Source organism: Corvus hawaiiensis, chromosome 24 (assembly GCF_020740725.1).
Source record: "Corvus hawaiiensis isolate bCorHaw1 chromosome 24, bCorHaw1.pri.cur, whole genome shotgun sequence".
Classification (NCBI taxonomy): domain Eukaryota; kingdom Metazoa; phylum Chordata; class Aves; order Passeriformes; family Corvidae; genus Corvus; species Corvus hawaiiensis.
The window spans coordinates 10702037-10717475 of NC_063236.1; the positions used below are offsets into that span (position 1 = coordinate 10702037).

General features: G+C 51.8%; 1 protein-coding gene across 6 annotated transcripts; it reads right to left on the reverse strand.

Moving 5' to 3' along the window:
- Positions 1-221: 221 nt before the first annotated feature.
- On the reverse strand, positions 222-11633 carry INKA2 (inka box actin regulator 2). 6 transcript variants are annotated; one of them, XM_048328264.1, is made up of 3 exons: positions 11527-11571; positions 2211-2314; positions 222-2075 (listed from the first exon to the last, which is right to left on the reverse strand). In XM_048328264.1, the coding sequence occupies exons 2-3, from the start codon at positions 2223-2225 to the stop codon at positions 1113-1115; spliced, it is 978 nt and encodes a 325-aa protein (XP_048184221.1). In that variant the 5' UTR covers positions 2226-2314; positions 11527-11571; the 3' UTR covers positions 222-1112. The 6 variants fall into 6 exon arrangements, with proteins under 6 accessions (XP_048184221.1, XP_048184218.1, XP_048184219.1 ...); XM_048328261.1 differs by lacking the exon at positions 11527-11571 and adding an exon at positions 3681-7240; XM_048328262.1 differs by lacking the exon at positions 11527-11571 and adding an exon at positions 3407-3671.
- Positions 11634-15439: the final 3806 nt, after the last annotated feature.

Below are 15439 nucleotides of genomic sequence, written 5' to 3' on the forward strand. Positions count from 1 at the left end.
AGCTGCAGAAGCCCTGCAGGCTCTCGGGGCTGTGCAGGGGCTGCAGGGGATGTGCCTCTGGAGCAGTGCTGGCACCCTGGCAGGGAGCTCTGCCGTGATTTACAACCTCTCCCTGAATGGAAACTCTCCTGGCTGCTCCCCAAACTCCCCGGTCCCAGCTGGGAACAGCCAGGGAAAACCCCGGAGTGAGAGAAGAGACCGAGGGTGTTCCACAGCAGAGATGAGACCGATTCCACTTTATTGGAAACTCTTGGAGAGTTGGACACTGAAGAACTTGGTTCTGTCAAGAGGAGGTTTGTACACAACAGCAACAGGGAACACAACAATAAACAGGGGATGGAACTTTGCATCTGGGTGAAAACCCAACAATAAACTTCTGCAGTGATTTATCTGGAGCGATCTGTAGGGACAAGGGGAGGCGAGAGGGGCAAACCCACCGAGACCCCCAGGTCACAAACCCCCTGCAAGAAGCCTTGTGCCCCACTGGTTTAACTGGCAGGGGAGGGAGAGCTGCTGGGAGGGCACCAGGGATGCAGTTTAAGGGGAGACCCCCCCAAAGTTGGGGGTTTGCCCCCCACTCAGCAATTGTTCAAGTCTTATAAATTCAAACATTTCTTTCCACTTAAATAACAAGTGCTTCAGGTACAAGGCTTGGGATGCCTGGTGTATAACCCAGTTTCAAGTGCACACAAGCAGGAATAGATTTTTTTAAAACAACTCTCTCTCTATATATATCTGCACACTCATACACACACATGCACAGCGTGGGTTTTGTGCTGCAGCCATGGAACTGGAGATGATGGAATGGGCCTGGCACCAGGAGCTGCTCACCTGTGGCACCACTCATCCTAGAGCTGCTAAAGATTCGGATTATTTTTGCAAATACCGGTCCCCAAAGGTCTCCCCACGTGGGGCTGTGTCAGCTGCTGCTCAGGCAGTCCCCGAAGCCGTAGTTCTCCAGAAAATTCCATGTGCAGGAGAGTGAAGCCTGCAGCGTGTTCTGCAGGACTCCTCTCCTGTCCCTGTGGAGAGATCAGGAGTCTCCCAAAAAGGTGAGTGTGGCCTCCAGCTGCTGGTGGGTGTGGAAACGCTGGGCAGAGCAGAGGACAGGCTCAGACCCACACGGCCGTGTTGATGTCAAACCCCGCCTGGCTGTAGTCTCTGGAATCGTGGACTTTCTTGGTGCCGATTTTGGGGTGCTCACTACAGCTTTCTGCCCTGGGGCACCTCTCTGCTTTGCTGTGATGGTTCTGCAGGTTCCCATGAAGGGGGAAGTAAAATGTCCCCTTGAGTTTGTTGATCTTTTTGGACCTCTTGGAAATCTCGGGCCGTTTGTCCTCAGGAGGAAGCCAGCAAGGTTTCTCCTTGAGCAGCCTGTCTCGGTCCGGCCGGACGCTCCTCAGGAACTTCTTGAAGATGTTGGCTGTGAGGGAGAACTTCCTGCAGAGCTCCTGGGATTTGCTCATGGACAGGGACGCCTCGCTCTTCTCCCCTTTCTTATCCAGCTCGGGCAGGTCCAGCCAGTTCCCCACCAAGTCTGCAAAGATGTTGTCCCCCAGGACCAGCGGCTGCCGGTTCCTGCTCTGGGACATCAGGGACGATGTCCAGTCGTGGCCGTCATCACACCCCGGGCACTCCTGGCACAGCAGCCACCCCCCAGCTGTGCCCTGGCTGCTGGACTCGAATGTCCGCGGCCGGACGTGCTCCACTCTGCTGGACACGGAGGAAGGTCCTTTTGGGGGACAAAGGTCCTCCCCGCAGAGGCTCTGGGAGGAGGAGGGGGTGTCTCGAGGGTGGTCACTCTCTGGGAATGCAGTGGGATGGGACAAACCCGCTGGCCGTGGCACAGGACACGCCAGGGCCGGGGGGCAATGTCCCTGTGCCTGCCCCAGCTGCATGTCCTGCCCGGCCCCGCTGCTCCGGCAGCACCGGCGCTGCTCCGCGGGGCTCCGGCGCCCCGAGATGTCCAAGTGCTCCAGGGCTGTCTGCACCTGGAGCAGCTTCAGCTCCTGCAGGGCGCCCATCATGCAGTTCATCTGCTCGTGCAGCCCGTCGCCCACCTCCTTCATGGAGAGCTGCGGAGGGAAGAGCACAGGCGGGTCAGTGTCCCCAGCATGGAGCAGGACAGCGAGCACAGGGCAGCAGAGCGGGGCTGAGCAGCTCCCTGAGACATCCCCCTCCCTCCTGACTGCATCTGCCATGCATCCCACCTGCACCACATCCATTTCAGCCAACGGCACTCAGGTTTTCCTTAGATTTTTCTAGGAGTGTCCCTCTAGGAATAAGAGGAGCTGACAGAAGTGGTTTGTTTGACCTGACAACAAAAATAAAGAGTTTGAGTTTCCTTTAATTGCTTGGCAGAAGCCCAAGGTGTAGAATTATGAATGGTTTTGGCTGCTGCCAGTTTTAGAATATTCCTGTGCCTTTTTGTCTTTTGTGCCCTGTCACCAGCTGAAATCAGGAGCCAGAACACTGAACAGAGGTGCCTTCCAGGGAGAGCCTTGCTTCCTTACCTGAAATGCTGAAGTAGATTAAAAATAAACCCCAAGAAGAATTGTTGTTACTCCATAACACATCTTCAGCTCTCAAGGCCCTCAGTGCAGGCACCTCTCACTAGAGGACAATCAAAGACATTTCAATGCATTGGAAATTTTGTACAGAACAACCAACAAACTCTAGGATTACTGACATTCAATCGGGAATTCTTTGATTCCCAGGCTACAATCTTTAGTAGCAGTTCTGCTTCATCCCTGAACCTCACTACAAAGATTCAACTTTCTATACCAGACTTAAAATAAGCAACTTATTCTCCAGAGCTTCCCAACTCCCCCCCTTCTCTTTCGCTCTGTTGCTTTCTCTCTCTCATGCAGGATCTGATCATATTCCCAAAGCAGCACCATAAAGCAAACGGGCTCCACTTTCCAACAGCTGCCACTTACTCTTTTTTAGCAGGGAGGGGGAGTGGGGAAGGGGCAGGAGAGGGGAGGAACAGCAGGGGCTGGCAGGGCTGGAGGTGAGGGCATGTCCCACTGCTGTGAGGTGGTTTGCAGAAGAGATTACCCCTGTCAAAGGAAGCTTCAGCCAGCCTACGCTGTCACAAACAGGTTAAAAGGCTCACCACCATTTTTTGTACAGCAACAGATCTCAAGATTAGGGTGAAAAAGGCCAGCTTTTTCTTTTTTTATGTTCAGCTTTACATTACCAAGGTTTATTTTCTACCTCTCCTTCATTTTAACCAAGCTAGTTCAATTACTTGCTCTATTTCCATCTCTGTACGTGGGGCTGAGCAGCGAGAAAGAGCAGCCATCAGAAAATTGTAACAATCCAGCTCTGTAAGTGGAAACTGCTCAACAGTTTCTGACCACAAATCCCCACTTCAAACCCCAGAACCTAAAACTAAACTCACCAGCAAGTTATGGTCATTTTTCAGGGCTTTTCTCTCAAGAAAGTTGTTTATCATCTGGAATGAGCACACAGCTACAAAGATACAGAAAATCTGTGCTCAGCTTCCTGATTCCACCACCCAGAGCCTCCAGCGATGGCATTTTTTAACATCAGCAAATAAACTCCTGCTGCAGACGTGCAAACAACGTCCCAATTCCAGCCTCACCGAACTCCTGGTTCCCACACCAAGCTGGGGCCAGATGCTCTGCCAGCCTCAGACAGAACTATCACCTTACCTCTCCAGATCTGCTGTAATGCTGCTCGTCCTAACCTTTCTTGCCTTATTAATGGCAGTCTGTTTGATCTGGGGCTTTGGAAAAAGCTGGATTTGGAGCCAGCCTGGCCCCTCATTGGCCACTTCCCACCAAATCCCCAGGCGCAGTAATCGCGCCGTGGGGAGTGACGGGGTCCTGCCCCGGGACTGGGCTCCTGGAGCCCTCGGCATCTGCTGGGCAGCTCCGTTCCCTCCACGGCCTCAATTACCTGCCCTGGGACGGGGCAGCCCTGCCGGGCTCAGCCAGGCACATCTCGGGAGCACTGACCCTTCCTCGGCAGCGTTGGGCAGCGCTGGGCTCGCTCCTCACAGCCAGATCCAGCCGCCCCCGGCAGGAACACACCTGAGCCCCGACGCTTCCAAACCCAGCACTTTTCCTTCTGAACAAAGGAGCTGGGGCTGCCAAACCCGGTGCCAGCACCAGACTGGGGAGCCTGAGCTGCTGGAAAAGAAGCGGGGATGTCTTCCTCTGTGGAAACCCTCTCCTGTGAATGACTGAGATGTGGATGCCTGGGCTCAGCCTCCCTCGCAGCACAGGGGCAGGAGAGGAGGCTCTGGGCTGTGACTCCTCTGTCCTGCTCCAGTGGCCTGCCTCAGGAAGGGTGAATCCCACCCTCCAGCCTCAGTGTCCCTCTGCAAACGTGAATCCCACCAGCACCAACAGAGTTTTCAGCATCCTGAGCCTTTTAACTCTGCTGGCAAATGCTGCTGTAGTTTCGGGTTGTGCAAGTTAAAAAATGAAGCAAATCAGCCCCCTCTGCTTTATCTTTTGCTCTTCATGGTATCTGCTCAGTCTTTTACAGAGCTGGAGAGCGGGGGAAGCCCAGCCCAAAGTGAAGTCACTGCCTGGTGACCAAACGGCCTGCGGGGCTTGGATTCCACCCACCTGCAATTAAGAGTACTCACCTTGGAAAGAAAATTCTGGAGGGAAAAAAACCTCCCCCAGTGTCTAACTGCCAGCCTCTCCTCCTTGCCAAGACCTCAGTTCTCCCAAGTTCAGACTGGCTTCTCTGAGACTCTCCAGCAAAGGAACAATGTCCTAGAGAAGAGAGATCACCTCCCTGGCAGAGGGTCAGGACTGAACTACCTGGTCTGCGAGAAGAAAAAGGGATTCTGCAAATAATTCAGCAGACTGGGCTGGAAATCAAATGGATGCTGTACTGCAGGCAGTGGGAACTCCAGGCTGAAGGGACAGCCCTTGTAGCCTCACTGGCTCTTGGTCACACACTTCATGTAGAAGGAACTTGAATTTGTGATGAACTGAAGTCAATTCCAAGCAGAGCGTGAATGTGACACAGAACCCCAGAGAGCCTTAATGTGGTGTGGAGAGAGACCCTGACCACGCTGGGGCTTATGCAAGTGCTGTTATGTAAGCTGGGCACCAGGAGAGGCTCTGGCTTGTGCCTCTCTGTGAGCTGCAAACCCCAAACCTGTTGTGGGATCAGTGGGGCTGCAGAGCAGAGCACAGGGGCAGCAGCACTGCCAGACTCGGCTCTGCACAGAGCCTGCCCTCCCCTCTGGCTCCTGCTGCTCCCTGCTCAAGGTGCACAAATACATCAGCATTTCCAGGGTGTCTAATCTGAGACACTCTGCCCTTCAATGTAAGTGGTTGTTTGGCTTCTCTGCTTCCAAAAAAAGCCCTGTTAGAACCATGACAACTTGCAAATACCCAAATCTATCTCTATAAACCAGTTAAAAATCAGATGCCTCAAATTGGATCTCATTATTCCTGAAACTCTTGCAATCCCTAAAAATTGGCATGAAAACTTTTATGTCTAATTCTGCACAAGCCAACTCATGCCTTTTAAAGCAAGACAAGTGCTCACAGGGCTGAGTGCTCCCCTTCAGTGCCCGGGACTGGTGTGTGATGGGAGAGGTTCCTTTCTCCAGCACTGAGGTATTACCTGGCTCAGTCCTGTGGAGGTGTGACCCAGCCAGCTCAGCCTCAATGCTCCTCCAAAGCAAAGCTCATTGAAACTACAGACACCCCAAGCACTGAAAACTGAAGTGCAAAATTCAAAATTCCACTTTCAAATGATCATCATGGAATATTCAACGTGGAGGGGGGGGAACCAAACAAAAACCTGCCAGAGTTCAGATACAGAGGGGTTTTTGCACTGGCAGTGTCCCATCCTGAGCAGCAAAGGCACCAATTGCTCTGGAGCCACCTCTTCCACCATCTCCTCACTCCCCAAGGATAACCCAACAACTGCTTTACACAGTTGGTAATCAATGATCTCCCACCAATGACTAACACTGCAGGAGAAGAGCCCGTCCCAAGGAACCTCCTCCAGCAGTTACTGGCATTTCATCAAATTCAGCCTCAAATACCTGAAGTGTACAAGTAAGGGAGATTTTCCTTGTCACTTCCCACTTCCCAGGTAAGTAAGTAACTTTTACCAGCCACTCTGGAACTGGTGTTTTTCTGTTAACATCCCCCTTCACGGAGCTCTCAGAATCCAGTTCCAATCAATCTCCTGGAGCCACAGCTGTCTGCATTCCAGCCCATCCACACATCTGCCTGCCCAGGGCCGCAGCAGCTTTGTGATGCTGATGGAAAGGAAAAGCCCAGCAACATCCCCGGCTTTCAGCTGAGCACAGAGCTGGGAAGAAGAGCCCTGAGAGTGTTTGTCACAACCAGGAGGAAGACAGATGTCCAGCTCTTAGGTAAAAGAAATGCAAAGAGAGGAAGTTATTGCTAAGAGGACAGGAAAGAACAAATGGCAAATAGTTCTTGATAATAGTTCTGATGGGCAACAGACCCAGCAACAAACAATTGGTATTTAAAGCAGATGACATAATAGAGACTGAAATTATTTTAGAACTGCTGAGCTGATCATATTGTTTCTGTGTTTCCCTTCGGGTCACTAACTGGATTAATCTCCAACAAGGCTGCAGTTGTGGCTGCACAGCCCTCGCTGCACAGCTCACACAGAGCTGCTCTCCAGCTCCATGTTCCACCTTTCTTTTTCTTCCCCTGGAGGATGCCAAGGGCCTGCAGTTGTCTTTCAGTCCTTGCATTTTATCACAATAATTCCAAGTCTCTCTTTTACCTCTTATCTTCCCAGGGTATTTTAGGTGTTCATGAGGATGTTAACCGTGAGCTCAGTTTTCTGAAAGAGGAAGGATGCTGACACTGAACCAGAGACTCCCCCTCACAACAGTTTAAATAGATCCTGAACAGATGTTAACCATGAAAGACGTGGTTCACATCACTCCATTATCCACCTTCCTTCCCACTGCAAGAGTATTGTTCTGTGCTTCCCAATCACATTCCCTATGTTTAAAAGCAAATCAGAAAAATCAATTCTCCTCAACCGGGATAAAAATGGACCAAAAATAACTTTAATCTTCAGACTTTTACTCACAACCCAAAGCTAAGAGAGACCACAGGCCTCGATGGACACACCAGCCACTGCAGATGATGGTTAAAATGTCAGTTTTCAGCCCAGACCAGCTTCTCTGGGAATCTGCTCTTTAAAATTCCTGAATACATGAAGCTGGGAGTCTGAAAAAATCCATCCTCATCTCTAGGAGACTGCTCTGGAAATACCAAGAGGACAAAGCATGTGACTGCTTTTTCTCCCCAGTTATACGTGACAGGACATCTGCTGTCAAGTCACTCCTTTGCACCTTCCCCTCAGGAACACCAAGGAATGAGATCCTGTGACAAGCACCCAACCTCCTGGCACTGCTCCAGCAGCCAGGGGCAAAGTCACCCAAAAAGGGACCCCTTCACCAGCAGAGACACACATGGAGCCGCCTGTCCCACCTGCTGCAGTTGGGAGCAGCGACACTGGACCCTCAGGGCTGTCTTGTGCTGCTCAGACTGCAAACCACCCGAGCTGCCCCTCCCGAGAGGGCAGGAATGAAAACACAGCAGATCGTCTTGGAGCGTGACACAGTTACCGGAATAGGAGCCGGTGTGAGACAAAGAGTAAAAATAATTGGCTGTATTTTTCACTCGGACCGAATGTTCTATTCCTGCAGGATATTCATAGCAAGAAACATTGCCTACCAGGACATAAATTAATGTAAGAAGGGAGTCAGACTCTATCAAACTCAGTAATTCAATGCATTTATGACAAATGTGCAGGGAGAACATTAAAAGTTCAAGTCAGAGTGGTGAGGTTTCTTTTAAACAGTACTTAAATACTTTTCCTCCTAGAAGAAAGCAACAGAAACCCCAGATATATCCTGGATTCATCTGAGAGACCAAAACACGTAAAGTTCCAACCACAGCTAACGTGGCTGTGCCCCCTCCCGTTACAGCCATACAAACCCAACGTGCCAGAGCAATCTGCCCCATGGACTCCCCAGCAGAAAATAATGATCGATTCTAACTGCAGACGAGCTCCAGGGCCCCATCCCAGAGCACACGTGTGAGGCTGGGACATGTCAGTGCAAACTGTGCTGGTGTCTGCGAGTGCAGGGAGGCGCTGCCGTGTGCAGCGGGAGGCACGGAAATGAAACTCCTCTCTGCTAATGCCCCAGCAAGACAATTCTTGTTAAATCTGATCTTTCAGCTGAGATAACGCTCTGCGACTCGGGGAGCAGGCACAACTCTGCTGTGCCTCAGGACGATGCTTGCAGATTCTGAACGCAGCCGATACAGTGAAAAGGGCTTTGAGTATCGAGATTAATTGCGTGAATGGCAGATTCCCAAGCTCTGGGGCACATTTCACAACTGCCACTGCAAGGACAGATGACAGGAGTGCAGAAGCACAGCTTATTCCATCACCAGACCTACAAACCAGCGCTGCACATTCCCACAAGCCATGCTGTGTCCATAAATCTCCAGGGGCTTCCCGGAGGAGAACAAGGTCTTAAAGTACTTCCTGCACCCGGGGATGAGGTGCAAAGAGCTGGCACAGCTTGTCGGCGCTGGCTCCGCTGTCAGCCCGGGATGAGGATCCCCGCTCCAGCAGAGCTGCCCCATCCCACCCGGCCGGGATGAAGGGCTGTGTCAGCTGAGGCTCTCCCGGCTGCGAAGCATTTGCATGTGGAAGCTTCTGAATGGATTCCAATCAAAGGGACACCACACATGCCAGAAACTATCAGCTTACAATGGAAAACATGCGACTGGAACAGGAGAGCTCTCTCGCACTGACTGAAAGGGGTCAGATTCATCCTGGGGAGCCGTGGCAGAGCTTTCCCAGAGGAAATGGGAAGAGCAGGGTAAGCATGCCTGGAGCTTGCTCCTCGGTGACTTGTCTGGCACAGCCCTCTGTGATCTCAGGGCACAGGTGACACGTGGGGGCTCACCAGCACCCCAGCCAAGCACATCAGCATTTAAATATGTTTTTAATAAACAAAGCAAGGGAAAGAAAAACCAGAGCTGGAATCCTTCTATCTCACTGGTGGGGGATTGAATTGCACAGGAAGATAACCTTTCCCTGGGAACTGGGAGCTGTGCCAACATCCACTATTTTTTGAGAAAATCCCCTCCTCAAAACTGGCCAAGAGTCTGGTTTACCAAAACAGAGGCTGTTTGCACTGAGACAAACTACACTTCTGCAAACGGGACCGTCTCTAACCTTGCCATGTGGCACTGGGCAGCCCCAGCAAGCCCGGCTCCTCACAGAGGGAAGTTCTGCAGAACCTCCCTGCACAACAGAGCTGCTCCCTGGACACAGCACAACCCAGGGTGTTCCTAAATCCCCGGGGATGCCCCGGGGCCGGACTCCCCTTTGCCCCACTCGCCGGCTCCCCGCGGCCAAAGCCGTTCCCAGCACTCCTGCCCGCTGAGCCCGGCTCTGGCGCATCCAAAGGCGAGCTCCCGCTGCCCGCGGTGCAGACGGGCCCAGCTGTCCCTCGAGCTGCGAGCTGCTCCTTAGAGAAACATTAATCTATTTTAATTCCGGGCTATCAGGACAGAATTGATTTCTAAAAGCTGTTATTGCTCGGGATATCACTGGTGGATGCTTTAATTGCTACAGCTCCTGCTTTCACTCCAGTCTGCAGCTCACTCGGGCTGCAGGGAGGCTGAAGGAGGTGACCCCAAGGCTCTCTCCAGCTGCACCCCGTGGATGTCCCCGCACAGCCGCGCTCACGACTGCGCTCGGATCCCCGGGGAACTCGTGCGAAAGGAAGTTTTTAAGTTTGAGTAACAAAAACTGGGCGGTGGGAGGGGGAACGAATGTGACTGGTGAAAACCAAATGTATGGAGATCCAGGCTGCTCTCAGTCAAGTCACAACTCGTCCAGCTGAAGATGACAACTGCCCCTTCCCAGTTTTTTAAGCCAAGCATATACACAGATTTATGCCAGGCTAACTCATGGTTTATTAATATAATAAAAACTGTTGCATTTTTACAATGAAAATCTATTCCTTCACTATAGCAAAGGCTGAACAAAGCCAGAATTTTCTCATTTAAAGTATTTTTTTTCTGGCTTTCACATTGTGTGAGGGATCTGCCTTTCTGTTGAATATATTGACTCTTCAGAAGTTATTTTTTGCACTGCAAAACAGGCATGTTTTAGACTCAGAGGTGCAGTGTTTAGGCTCCTCTACAAAAATATTGCTCAGATAACAAAACCGATTTGGTTAGAAGACAAAACACTGATTTAGGAACCTTATTCTTAGGATGTTCTTCTGGAAGTTACTCCTTCTCCCATCTCACCGTCCAACTCACTCAGATTTTCAAGAGCTCTCCCATTATTCTGTACGTCCTGGTTTGCAGTTTGCATTTCATTCATCACACCCGGTGTACAGCACACCAGTGACTCCCATTTTCCTTTGTTTTAGTTTGTCATTCACCTCCTATGTTTGCTGGGGAAACACTGGGAACGCCAGCAGGTTAAATGTCACTGCTGCCACATTTATTGAGAGTAAAAGGCCACTGCCCCAGCCCGTGTTTCACAAGACACTGGGATCTGGAGGAGCACAGGGCTCTCCAGCCCTGGTCCTGCCCTGGGCGCAGCTGGAACTTCGCCTGCTCCGCAGGGACTCACTAGGGTTGTTCCACAGGGAATGCTTCCTGCAATGCAGGCACTGTACAGAACTCCGAGGAGCACAAAACCCAGCTGAAATCTACATCCTTTCCAGTCCAAACCGGGAGCTTCTTGCATTCAGAAACTTCACCCACCCGTTCTTGCTCTGCCTTGTCTTCCCCTTTTGTTCTCATTATCTATTTATCAGGATAACGCAGACTCCGAGCCAGACCCGCTGGAACCCTATTTTGGGAAGTATCAGTTCCTCCTCCCAACCCACCCCAGCCAGCCCCAGAGCACCAGCAATACCTTCGGGCTGCTGGACAAGCCCCAGCAAGCTCCGGGAGTGAGGTTACCCCTGAGCAGGAGCGGCAGGAGGGCGAAAACACCGCTCGTTTCTGACAAAGGCTTTCCTATTAAAGAAGTATTTTCACAGCGTATCGGAGGTGCCAACGCGCTCCCTTCACAGCCTTTTGATTCCCGGAAAGTTGTTCCTATCCATCTCTGTGGCTGCTTCTCTGATTTCTGACCTGTGCTGGCAGCTTGTCCCTAAAGCCCCCGCACGCCCCCGCCGCGGTTTCTCTCCGACAGACGGACGGACCCCGAGCGGCCAGCGCTGACCGGGACCTGCCCCCGCTCACGGGGATGGGAGCGGCGGGACCCCCGACCCACAGCCGGGATTTGCCCCCGCTCACGGGGATGGGAGCGGCGGGACCCCCGACCCACAGCCGGGATTTGCCCCCGCTCACGGGGATGGGAGCGGCGGGACCCCCGCGCCCCGGCCGGGCCCTGCCCTCCCCTCCGTGCCCACAAGGCGAGCCCGCCGCGCAGCCCCGCGGGACCGGCCCGGGCGCTGCCCCGACCCCCGGCCCTTACCAGCTCCTGCCGCAGGCGCCGCAGGTGCTGCTCCATGGCCCGGCTCGGCGCGGCCCCGCCGCGGGAGGGGAGGGCAGGGGGGCTGTCCGGGGGGCTGTCCGGGGGGCTGTCCGGTGCCCGCGGGGCGGCTCCGGGGGGCGGCGGCTGCCGGCGGGGCAGGGCGCGGGGCAGAGCGCGCAGCGGGCGCGGCCGGGCAGCGCGGCGGCGGCGGGGCCGCGTGTGCGGGCCGCGGGGCGGGGGCAGCCGCATCCCCCCGCCCGGCTCCGGCGCCCGCAGCCCTGCTGGAAGCGGCAGCCGCTCCTGCAGAGCCAGCCCAGCGCTCCGCCCGTGCCGGGCGCGGAGCGGGCCCTGCTCCCGGCCAAGTTGGGTGCTTTAGTTTGTTGTGGTCTGGATTCTGCACGTTGCTCCGCAGGCGCGGACCACCCCACCAGAAGCACGGATTAACCTACATGGCCTTAATCACGAGAAATTGCGAAGCCACCCAGTTGCGGTGTCCCCGTTTTGTCCTCACGGCGGGCTGGGTTGCGGCCGGGGCTCGTGCTGTGCCTGGCCACCACGGGGATGTGGCGGTCCCCTGGCACGGGCACACAGCACAGGCACTGAGCCCGGCCCGTGCCGGAGTCCGAGCGCCCTTTGTCAGGGACAGCACATGTTAGAGAGCCGCGAGAGACAGGTGCTGAGAGTCCCTTGGCGGGGTTTGTTTCCAGAACAGTTTTCCATCCCTGTTCCACCGGCGCTGTTTCAGCCCGTGGGAGTCTGCGCACACAGAGCACCTGGAAAACTCCGGGGTATGGGGGATGTGGGAGCTAGGGATGAGCCCCTCTAAGACCAGGATTCTTTTATCTCGGATCAACAACCTCTAATATTGCTTGTCACCACAGGACACCAAACAGATGGACAGGCGAGCCAGGAAAAAAAAATACAAACACTTTTGGATCATCAGACTTTATAACTGCTCTGAATTTGAAAGGGTTTGAAGTTTTGAGTGTTTCTCACAAATAAATATTACTCTCATCTTATTTGCAAAATGTGTTGTTTAGATGATAAATGCTGAGCCCCCTGTGATAATTTAACAAGGCTTGTCTGAGTCGCTCCACAATGCTAAAGAACTTGATAGGAGAAGAAATACTACTTTATGTTCTAAAATTTGGGATTAAAAATGTAATTACTTGGTTTTTTACCATAGATTTGACAAAGACTGGCTAAAATGTTTGCCTCTCCGGGTCTTTATATTTTGGAGGAAAACATTTTTTATAGATGGTAATAGGATTTGGTTTGTTTGCTTGTTTGTTTATAGAAATCAGTTTCTGTGATTTTGAAAGCTGACCTTTGTGTCAAAATCCAATTTAAATGGGAAATTTGCGATCTGCCCTTTCACATGTGTTTGGGAAACACTCCAGAGTTAATGTTTATTGATCCTTCCACTGTCTCTTTTATTATGGATCAAAATTTCCTGTCTCTGCTCATTTCAGGGTTCCCATTTCCCATCTGTTAAGCATGGGAACAGCATCTCTCTTCAAGGCTCTGTAGAATGCAGGGATAATAAATTAATTTATTAAAGAAATGACCTTATCAAAAAGTGAATCACTTCCAACAGGGATGTGATGTGCCATCATGTGAGTGGGTACTTGCCAGTCTCGAGTCTTTCGTACAGTCTAAGCCGGCTAACCCAGCTATGATTTTTTCCTGAAATCTGGCAGGATTTGTTGGCCAGCTGGCTGTTCCCCACGGGCCGGGGTCCGGTGTGGATGTCCACAGCCTATCCAAGCATATGGCAGGTTGAAGAGCCAGGCAGGAGTGAAAAATCAGAAAGCTGGGATGGCTCCAGTGGAGCACAGGGGCCGGAACGCCCGGCTCGGGCAGTTGCTGAGGCACAGGGAACGACCCGGCTGCCCAGGCCTCTCCAGGGTCCCAGACATGGGCAGGAAGGGCCAGCTCAGCACCCAGGTCTCTGTTCACTGCATCGCTCCCGAATTTAACTGATGCTCTCACATCCTTTGACTACTGCAGTACAGCAGAGATACCAATGATAGCCATGGTTATTGGAAGGATCAAACTGAGCTTACACAGTGTTTTACCTTCAGCACGTGTCAAGGATTCAGGAGGCCACCTGCACGTGTACATGGCAAGTGGCAGATGCTGTAAGCACCTGCACCTCTTGCAGGACACCAGACTCTGTGATCTTCTGGCAGATGAACAGGAAGAGTTTCTAGGCTCTGTTTGGCTTCTGCTAAGGACATCTTTTTGATCCATTTTCCAGCCTCCGGGGCTGCTCCTGTCCCAGGAGACTGATAAAGGAGTTCATGAGCACAGAATAAAGAAAAGACCAGAATATCCATGTGCTCCAAACTCCTGGGAACTTGCAAGAGAAGAGAAAAATCTGAAATATTTTCTCAGTGGGATTGCCTTACTAAGCAGCATTTTTCTCTTGCGTGTAGACAACTGGTTCAAAGCAGCACCAACACCTCATGCCAGGCCCTGCACTCCTTCCGCTCTGTCATGGTGTAAACCATGAGCAGATGGTGCAGTGCAGTGGAAAATCAGATCTCCGAGAAAATACAGAGCCAAGAATAAAACACCCTCAAGCAGAAAGCTACATGGTTTATTTCAGGATAAAATGAAAAACTGAGATCCTTGGGCAAAAATTAGAATACTCCTTCAGAGTGGAGTATTCCACTTCTATTAACTGCCTCGTTCCTTCCTGATTGAGGAAACATCCATCCCTTCACAGCTGAAGGCTCATCTCATTTGTTGTCTTTCAGTTCATTGATCTGGTTTCTCCAGGCTCCCACATGACTGTTCTTTGCTGAACTAACAAGCGTAGTTATCGCTGAATTTTCTTTCCTTTCGACTTTCCTGCACACTGACAACAAACCTTTCAGAATTTCCTCCCACTTCAGCTGCAGCATGACCTGAATTGCATCCATCCTTGTTTAAACCCACTGGGGCAGAAACATCCACCCATAGGTAAGGATATAATGTCAGAACTTTGCCTGGTTTTATATTTGTGCGTAAAGAGATAAAATATCCCTGAAAATCTGACCAGAGATAAAATATCCCTGAAAATCTGACTATTTCTTCTTAAGTCTAATTTAGTGCATACAGTCTCTGCACTTGTGACATGCCTCAACCCCTCACTATGCCCCATCCTCAAAATAAAAACTTCTAACTCTGCTCCAGCCAAATTCCAGCTCCTGGCATTACTCTGCTTGCACTGGAGTGCCAGGAGTAAGTACCAGGGAAGCTCCTTGTGCAGCCACTGTGCTGTCTCGTGCTGAAGAACTACTGGATTTCATCTCGGCTCGCTGCGCTTTCGTGACCTAGATCGTGCTCATACGAGCTGAAAAAATAATTTAGCAAATCTTGGTATCTAAGATTTAAATGGGGTGATGTTTACTTATCTGGAGGAAAACAACAGGAGCGAAATACTGGCATTTCTCACCGTAGAGCTGAAATAGCTGCTCTGACCCGATCCCTGAGGTCTGCTTGCTTTTATCTGCAGCTGCACCCATGCCTGTGCCTGTGGTCACTCCCCCGTGGACTTGAGACTCCATCTGAAGTCTGGGGAGTTCTCCTTGATCCTTGTGAAGAATGTGCCTGACAAGGAACCAAATCCATTCCACAGGAGGGCACTGAAATGAGCTCTAGATGGATGTAAGACATCACCATCCTCCTCATCATCATCATTATTTATGACAGCTCCATGCACCAGACTTGCTGGGAAAAACCCACAACTTTGTCAGTTACTAAAGCAACAGAGAAGATTCGGCTGCTCCAAAGCCTTGCTGCTCCTTGGTAACTTGCCATGCAGCTTTTTTTTCCAGAGGGAAAGTGAATGTGCAGGGTGCTCAGAGTCAATTTTCGGTGGCGAATATGCAGCCACTGTCTCTGCTGGGATCAATGGCCCTTTCAC